This window comes from Leiobunum rupestre, chromosome 10 (assembly GCF_980474605.1).
Source record: "Leiobunum rupestre chromosome 10, qqLeiRupe1.1.hap1, whole genome shotgun sequence".
NCBI lineage: Eukaryota > Metazoa > Arthropoda > Arachnida > Opiliones > Sclerosomatidae > Leiobunum > Leiobunum rupestre.
Genome location: NC_143393.1, coordinates 87,339 through 97,104, shown reverse-complemented (window position 1 = coordinate 97,104; position 9,766 = coordinate 87,339). Strand labels below are relative to the sequence as shown.

Here is a 9,766-nt window from a genome sequence, read left to right as displayed (position 1 = left end):
GCTCCGTCCAAATGGTCCTATCTCCACCTCCGACTTCGGTCCGGTGTGGGCTGGTAACTGGGCTTCGGCCCAGGCTAACGGAGGGGGGGCCGGGCAAACTGGCCGTCTCGGCGGATTGAGTTGCCTGCTGTGGGGCTGCGGGCCTCCGTATGAGGGCACGGCGCCCATCTCCCGGCCTTTTGGGGTTCCACCGGGATTTCCGGTGCCAGCTGTGCCGGGTTATGCGGTCTGCCGTGTGCCCGCCGTTCCCCTTTAGGCGCTCTTTCCAAAGGGCTTGGCTCTCTACCTTTCTAGGTAGGGTGTCGGCTGGCGTTGCCAGAGCATCCGCTCTTATTCCCACTGCTGTGTGCGAAGTGGCGAGTTGGTCGGCCCATTGCTGCACCTTCTGCTGGGTTGAGCGGCTTGCGTCGAAGGTGCGACCGTCAGTAGTAGGGTTCTGCTACCCATGTTGGTTTTGTCACCTTTCCGGGTGTGTGGACGCTGGCGTAGGGCATTTGATGATGGACCTCCGGTGGTGTGGTTTAAATCTTACCGGTATACCGGGCTATAAATCTGATGCATATCCTCCCCCCGCCTGTTTTAAATAATATTGCATGTAGGGACAATTTCTATCTACGTACTGATAAGCCATTTTTACGGAGCTCGTCCTAAATGTACTTTACACGTGACTGTCCCAAACTGAAATGGCACGAATTCACCTAAACTAGTTCTTATATTATTGTCGATACTGTCAAAATAATTTCTACTCAGTTTAAGGTAATGCGGAGATTCGAATGTTTTTGAAACGGTAGTTCCGTGAGAAGCATTTTGGTCTACAACAATTTTCCGTAAAAGTGGTGCTAACGTATCTCCTACCATTTCATTGCCTACCAAATCGGAATACACGAACAAAAGATAGGGGACGAATAGCTGGAATACTAGTGACATTATCTCTAAATCCTAAAACTTTCCTTAATTCTTCAGATAATGAGCGTACAAAAATGTTAACTAAATGACGTGTATTGAACGTGCACGCTTTCAAAACTGTATTAAAATTTTCCCAATACTTAAACGTTTTCTTCTTTCGGTAACATCAAACTATCTTCCAGTTGTTGGAATGTAGCCTGACGAGGAACCACGGTTCGAAAGCTCGCGTAATGTAATGTTTTTAAAACTACGGTTTTAATTAAACAATTTTATCTAAGTCATGTAGTATCGTGTCTCTGCATATAATATCAATTTTAATCAAATAACCTAACCATGACTCAAAACTTTAATGTATATAATTCAAACTATCTTCTATTTTATATTCAAAATTTTTATACTTTCATTAAGTACAGCTAAAAGTTCAAAGGCTTTTTGTAGTATCCGGGGTATGTATTTGAAGTCGTATTTATATTGATAATTAGCTACGTATTTAGATTTTATCTGGTACTAATTCCTCAACCTCCAAATCGTATTTTCGCTTACGTTATAAAAATATAAGGAATAAATAATTTCTACCAGGGCAATTTCCCAATCTCCGTGTAAACTAATGGGTTTTGCCATCGTTGTAGAATACGAGGCTAGAGTATTTTCAGGGTAGTTTTTAGTCTTATCTCTAGTATTACTTGGAAGAGTAAAGTAAGTCCCAGACGTCATCTTGATTAACCCAACTATTAAACGATGGAGGATATCCTAGCCAACTTACGTACAATTGTTTGACTCCGTATTTCGTTCTTTTCCGTAAAACTTTGTTTAACTTTAATGAACGAGGTGCGTTGACCTGTTGAAGCTCTCTTGAATAGAATGTTCCTTTTATATCCATTTCTGATAGGTCTTTTATTTTATAAACGGGAGGTTGTCTTTTAACTAAAGCTACGACTTTAAATATTTCTTCGGTATAATTAGCTTCGAATCCCTTTTGAAATATCATTTTAGTAGTGTTTATTCTAACCAAATCCCCTACTACGAATTGAGGTTTCATTTTCGATATCTCGGCATAATATTTAGCGTAAATATTATTGGACACACGTAAAATGTTATTTTCCGAAACGTCATTAGGGGCCAATTTTATTGCGCTATGGTAAGAGGAATTGTACGCTTTGACCAAGTCTGTTAAGACTTCCAAATATGTATTAGTGGAGTGATGGGTAAAATATCAATACATTTATGTTTTTAACGTTCTATTAAACCTTTCTACGATAGAGGCTTTTATCTCGTCATTTTCCGTACTAAAAAATTTAACTTCATTATTTGTTAAATATCCTTGTACTTCTTTATTCCTAAATTCCGTGCCCTTGTCCGATTGAAATTTGTGCGGGATTCCGTCTTTAAAAACAATTTTTATATTTTCCAAAACCTCTTTACCCGATTTAGTATTAAAAGGTAACCCCCACACTTTTCTACTAAAACAGTGTATAATTGCTAAAATATATTTGTATCCATCATTATCCGCTACTAATGAGCGCATATCGTTAATATCCGCCTGGTATTGTTCCCTTATATTACTTATTACTATTTTATTTCGTTTAAGCTTTTTATATTTAGGCCTATGCATCGTAAAAGCGCCGATTCCTCTTAACCATTACTGTACACTTTCCCTAGTTATGCCGTGAGACTTTACGGACTGGAATAACCTTTCGGTGCCTCCTAAAGACGCCGGATGCTTTGGGTCAAAATATATTTTCTAAAATAGCTTCTCCCATACTTTCAACTTTCGCGAGCTACTCCTTGTTTGTTTATACTAGTGAGGAGAAGAGTCCCCGTCTGACGCGCAGTGATCTCGGTCGAGGCTACTGGTGGAGTGGGGCTTATCTGTCCTACGCGCGGGACCCCTTGAGGAACCGGATACTCGCGCTTTACCTTACGCTTAACGGGAGAACGTCTAGTTTGTAGTTGGGCGCTTGGAGCTATCGGGACGGGAAAGACGGGGATCGCCGGTGAAGAGTTCAATTGGGTTAAATTAGAATTTACCGCGAAATATCCGATAGGTTTGGTGTAAGTTTTAGGATTTGAATACGCTTTGACAATTTCGCTAATATTGGAACCTTTAATTGGTCGACCGTTTATAACGAGCTCCCCGTTTTCATCCCACCGTATTCTATCAGGAACAGTTTCCATCTGATCCACCATGCTTTGCGCTTTATGCTAATATATCAAAGGCAAATCGTTTATCCAGTCCCTAGTTAGCGAGTCGATTTCTTTAGGAGCCACGGCCTCCTTACGCAGATTTCCGTATCTCATTAAAGCCTGTTCGTATAAAATCCATTTCGAGGCGTCTTCTAAGTCTTTCATATTTACTACTCGGTCCATCTTAGCGTCTAATTCAGAGACGGTCAGAGCGAGGGGATGCGGGAACGAGTCGGGCTTTAAAACGTCGCTAGGGACGAGAACCATTTTTCTGGTGTGTTTCATTGTTTACTTCCGAATATAGAACCAAGTAGAGTGGAAACGACGGGTAGAAGTAACCAGAAAAACCCTCCTCGAGACTGTACTAACAATTTCTTTTTACTTTTCTAAGCTACGCGTTTACTGGCTAATTTTCATAGGGTATTTTTATGACGAGATAACCTGGTTTTTTAGGTATTTGATAGTTTAACGTTACCGATTTAGGTATTATGAATGCACTCGGATATCGTGTCTATCAGGGATTTGTTTGCAACGACCGAGGTAACGGAGAGCCTCTCGATACGCACTCTACGAGACATGATTCATAACTAATTGAGATTACGAAATGTTAGTTCTATTTATTTGGGGAGATAGGCTTAGTATGTTTCTTCCGGTAAAATATTAGTTAAGACTCTTTGATCTTCAGGACACATTTGAGTTAAATTAAATACTAGATAACCGTGTGGTACGGTCTCTGGGACTTTTCAATAAAATAATATAATGCGAGTTCAAGGAAACGGTTCTGCAATGTTGTGACTTAAGTAAACAAAATAAAGAAACTAAAAGAAAAGGTTGTTTCACCAATAAAAAAGAAAATAATGTTTTATCAACATAAAAGAACGAACATAAAAAGGAAATATTAATCAGTTTAAAGGTTAATTAATTTTGTATATAAAAACATCAAAAATGTAAATTATGGCAGTTGTCTTTTAAACCTTCATCAATGCATGTTAACGCTACTTATCGAGTTAAAGTAAATAAAATATAATGTTTTTATTTTAACCAGTACTTGATTTATTCTCCTACGGCTCGAGACTTTTCTTATAGGGAAAAGACGTAACATAATGGTGCCGAAACCCGGGAGGGAACGTAACCAAGTTTCAGTTCAGTAAGAAGGTCTACGTCACAAGAATTGTCTCCTGTCTTAGTCGAGTTTACAAGGAAAGACGCTTAACATCTGCAGATCGAGAAGGCCACAGCGAATTGAACCATGGAGCGAATGTTAAAGCAGAGAAAAGCTTTGAGAACAAGGACTACCGCGCTTATGCATGATATCGATACAGAATGGGACAAAGGTAACCAGAGAAGTAAAGAGCGACTAAATACATTATTTAAGCAACTCCAAGAAAAAGAAAATAAACTGTCTACCAAAGACGCCGAATTAGAAAGCCTCATTCCCGAGGACCTCATTGAGAAAGAAGTCGATGAAGTGGAAAGCTACAGAGAGGACATTATCGAGAGACTGACAAAAGTGGAGAGGTTCATTCAAGACAACGAAGAAGAGTTACGAAATTCAAGTAGTAAATTCAATCCGAACGAAGATAACGGATATCAAGCCATAGTCAATCTTCCTCGAGTCACAATACCACAATTCCAAGGAGACCCTACGCAATGGCGAAGTTTCTGGGACCAGTTCAATGCCGCTATTCATTCCAAAGCTAACATCGGCAACGTTACGAAGTTTGTATATCTAAAGTCGTACATGGATGGTAAAGCCCAAAATACGTTAGCAGGTTTGCCTCTCACAGAAGAAAACTACGAAGTCGCCGTGAATCTACTAGAGAAGAGATATGGTCGAAAAGGAGCAGCTATCAGCAGCCATCTCGAAAAAATAACAAGGCTGGATCCAATCAGAAGGTCATCCGACATTGCAGGTTTAAGGTTTCTGTATGACACTTGTGATGTACAAGTAAAGTGTCTAGAAGCGTTGGGAATTCCACGAGCAAACTATGGATATTTGTTCTGTCACATGGTCACACAGCTACTACCACATGATATTGCTTTGGAGTATTCACGACAGCTCGAAGATCTAGATGAATACGATGCCAGTATCCTGATGGACTATCTGAGGAAGGAAGTCGAATGCCGAGAGCGCGCGTCAATCCTGAATCGTCCAATAAGAGACAGCAAAGAGGATCAGTCCATCAGTCTGGCCAGGAGAGGAGGCACATTTCCGAGAGAAGATGCCACTAGTTCAAGGACAAATAGATTTCCATCGAGAGCCAGAGTTCCTACCACGTCCGTCTTGAACATAGCAGTGACCAGCACAGAGTCATGCTACTATTGCAGCGACACCACTCATAAACCCGAAGACTGTAAAACCACCACTTTAGAAAAGAAGATGGAGCTATTGTCCCAACAAGACCGATGCTTCCTGTGCCTCAAACAAAGACATACCGCTCGAAGATGCAAATCAAAAGAAAAATGTAAGAAATGCCAAAGAAGACATCATATTTCGATATGTCGAGATATTCATGACGTAAGGAACCAAAAATTGGATAAAGAAGATACAACCTTGATCACTATGGCAGCAGTTGGTCCCGCAAGAGAATCCTATGATCAGCAAGTTCTTCTTCAAACGATTGTCGTATATGCTGAAGGACTCAATGGGAAGCAACCTATTCGATGTCTTCTCGATAATGGAGCCCAAAGATCTTTCATAACAAAAGAGGTCGTAGATCGTCTTAACCTGCCGGTGGTAGGTCAAAGAGCTATCACCGTTGGAGGCTTTGAAAATGAAAAGTCAACTACGTCAATTCGAAGAAAGGTCAAGGTCACCTTACGAAACTTGAGTGATCCGAGTAGTTACTGCGAGATGACGGTCTTTGAGAGTCCAAAGATACTGGGAACCGTCATCAGTATGCCCGACGAAAGTATCCGAGAAATAATGGTGAACAGAGGAATCCAATTAGCAGACAGAGCAGAAATTAAAGGCCAACCAGTACAAAGGGAGCTGTCAATGCTAATAGCCGCAGACTATTATTGGTCCATAGTCACTGGAGAAATTTGTAGACTGAATGACTTCTTCGTCGCATTGGAGAGCAGACTTGGATGGGCAGTCCAAGGACCGGCTCCTATGACGTCAAATGTCTTCGCCCAAGCCGTGGTTGTCATGGGTGCTACCACTGAAGTTGAAGAAGAAACAACTAAAGAACTTAAGGCCTTTTGGGAGCTTGAATCCTTGGGGATCAAAGAAGAAACATCTATCTCTAGAACTGACGAAGAAATAATCACCAGACATAATTCTAATATCCAGTTTCGAAACAATCGGTACGAAGTTCAATTACCATGGAGACAAGATAAAAACGAGCAACTGGGAAGCAACTTCGGATTGGCTCATAGACGCATGCAAGTTCTATTAAAGAAATTCCAACGTGATCCTCAACTATACTTCAGATACCACGATACCTTTGGAGAGTACTTGGAGCAAGGAATCATAGAAGAGATTCCACAAAAAATGGTTAATTCGTTAGACTCAGGATACTATATACCTCACTTTCCAGTTATTCGAGAAGACAAAGAGACCACAAAGCTTCGTATTGTCTACGATGCAGCGGCTCACGAGAGGGGTTTTCCGTCACTAAATTCTCTACTCAGCCCGGGACCGAACTTAAATCCAGACCTACTGGCTATATTGATACGTTTCCGAAGAAGCCAGATAGCTATGATGGCTGATATCGAGAAAGCTTTCTTGATGATTTCACTAGCGCCTCAAGATCGAGAATTTACAAGGTTCCTTTGGATAAAGTCATTGCCGAAAAAAGACAAGCCAATGGAGTTCATTCACTTTCGTATGACAAGAGTCCTGTTTGGTGTGAGCTCAAGTCCGTTCCTGTTGGCCGCGACTTTGAAATTTCATTTCGAAAAATTGAAAGATCAGTATCCCGAAACATGCCAAGAGCTCATGAAAAGTATTAACGTGGACGATTTGGTAACAGGAAGGTCGAACGTCAAAGAAGCTAAGATGTTGTACCATCAATCAAAGAGCATTCTCGCCGGAGCCGGAATGAATCTTCGAAAATGGGTCTCAAATTCCGAAGAACTTTCTCGATGTTGGCAAGGTCATGGCACGCATGAAGAAAAATCACTAGCCTTGTCATCAGAAAATTCTCTACTACCTCTAAAGGTCCTCGGAATTTTGTGGAGATCAAAACCAGATGTTCTAACTTTCAATGTGTCATCTTTACTAGAATTTCTGACAACAAGACGAAACACAAAAAGAAGTGTTTTACAAGCAGCATCACGAGTCTTCGATCCTATCGGATTTTTATCACCGTTCCTGATACGAGTGAAAATTCTCTTTCAAAGGTTATGGATTCAAGGAATTGATTGGGACAGTGAGCTGACACCAGAGCTTGAAAGGGAATGGAATCAATGGTGTCTTGAACTCCCAGATTTACAGGACGTTTCGATTCCGCGATGGTACTACGAAGGTGCAGATGAAGAGATTCGTTCTCAAGAAATCCATCTATTTTGCGACGCTAGCAAGCAGGCCTATGGAGCTGTCACGTACTTGAGATACGAGACGACAACTGGAAAAATTGGAGTCAGTTTTCTTTCGTCTAAGACCAGAGTCGCCCCAATTAAAGAGTTAAAGATACCTCGTCTCGAATTGATGGCAGCCTTGATCGGTTCCCGATTGTTGAAGTACTCATTGGACGTATTTGAAGGCGATATCACCAAATATCATTGTTGGTCCGATTCAACTATCGTCATTCAATGGATTCAACGTTTGTCAAGAGAATGGAAGCCCTTTGTAGCTAACCGTGTTGCCGAAGTTCACACCTTAACAGAGTCATTGTCATGGAGTCATTGTGCCGGAAAGACGAATCCTGCTGATCTGCCGTCCAGAGGGTGTACCATCAAGGAACTGATATCCAATGAGATTTGGTGGAAAGGGCCACCATGGTTGCGACAAGATAAATCGTCCTGGCCATGTCCTGTGGAAAAATCGCAACACAATTCTAAAGAAGTAGACGAAGAGAGACGTACTATCCAGATGTCCAGTTGCATGGAAGAGATACACCCAAGCATTGACCTGGAGAATTACAGTTCTGCGACACGAGTACTTAGAGTGACCGCCTGGATACTGCGCTTTGCCAATAATGCAAAAACCAGATCAACCAAAACCAATGGCCCATTAAACGCCTCCGAAGTCGACAACGCACGAAAACTGTGGATACGTCAAGTACAAGAGCAGTCATTCCCGGAAGAAATGCAGAGACTAAAAGAAAACCAGCCACTTCCTAAGAATTCGAAGATCAGTCAATTTGGCCTGTTTCTACAAGGTGACGTAATGCGAGTTGGTGGACGACTTCATAACTCGAATTTCGAATACCACGTTAAACACCCATTTCTTTTACCTTCGAAACACAAGTGGTCCGAGTTGTTAGTACGAGAAAGTCACTGCATTGTTATGCACGGGGGTTTGAATAGTACCTTGACCCAATTACATGAAAGCGTTTGGATTATGAAAGCCCGACAAATGGTGAAGAAAACGATCGCACAATGCATGGTCTGTCGCCGATTCAAGGTCAAAGCTGGAAATCAAGTTGCTGCACCCTTGCCATTGGATAGAGTTAAAGAGTCGCCTCCATTCACCGTCACTGGAATAGACTTTGCCGGCCCCCTTTACACTCGAGAAGCTGGGAGTCATACAAAGGTCTACATAGCACTATTTACCTATGGAGTTACGAGAGGCGTCCATTTAGAGCTGGTAACCGATCTGAGCGCTGACAAGTTCATGATGGCCTTCCGAAGATTCGTAGCTCGAAGAGGGATCTGCTCGACGATATTTTCAGATAACGCCAAGTCCTTCAAAAGAGCCGACCAAGATTTGAAGAAGCTGTATAAGAACATTGAAGGCAAGCCGTTTCAAGAATATTTGGGTCACCAAGGTATTCATTGGAAATTCATTGTGGAGCGATCCCCTTGGTGGGGGGGTTTTTGGGAACGACTTGTCCGTTCTTGTAAAGACCTGCTTAAAGAGGACGCTTGGAAAAAATTAACTCTTATGAAGAACTTATGACGAGTTTAACCGAAGTCGAAGCTGTAGTCAACTCCAGACCATTGACGTGTAACGAGACTGATCCAAACGAGCTACAACCATTGACGCCTTCTCATTTCCTTATTGGTCAACGAGCTACGGCAATTCCAGATCAAGAATTCAGGAGTACCAAGCCAGATGCCAACAAAATCAAATGTCTAAAAGGCTCCGTCATCGACAAGTCATTATCAATCAGTTCTGGAATCGCTGGCGACATCATTATCTATTAGAGCTTCGTTCAGCACATAGTAGCAGACCAGTTTCCGATCCGGTTTCATTCAAGGTCAACGATGTTGGTCAACGATGTTGTCCTCATAGATGACTCTATTAAACTACCACGGCAAGTGTGGCGAATTGGTCGGATCACTCGGGTGCTTCTTGGTCGAGACGGAAAGATACGAGGCTACTTTGTGCGTGTGCCTAGTGGAGTGGTAATAAAGAGAACCGTGCAGAATCTCTATAACCTGGAAATCAACGATGGATGAAAATTTCACCTTTTCATCGGGCGGAGAATGTTGTGACTTAAGTAAACAAAATAAAGAAACTAAAAGAAAAGGTTGTTTCACCAATAAAAAAGAAAATAATGTTTTC

The 9,766-nt window shown here is 41.7% G+C and overlaps 1 protein-coding gene across 1 annotated transcript; it reads left to right on the top strand.

Moving 5' to 3' along the window:
• Nucleotides 1-4,339: 4,339 nt before the first annotated feature.
• On the top strand, nucleotides 4,340-9,157 carry LOC149923319 (uncharacterized). Its single transcript, XM_090160856.1, has one exon. It carries the CDS (start codon nucleotides 4,340-4,342, stop codon nucleotides 9,155-9,157), a length of 4,818 nt encoding a protein of 1,605 aa, XP_090016982.1.
• Nucleotides 9,158-9,766: the final 609 nt, after the last annotated feature.

Coding starts and splice junctions, on each gene's coding strand:
- LOC149923319 (XM_090160856.1), top strand. CDS start 4,340: ATGGAGCGAATGTTAAAGCAGAGAAAAGCTTTGAGAACAAGGACTACC.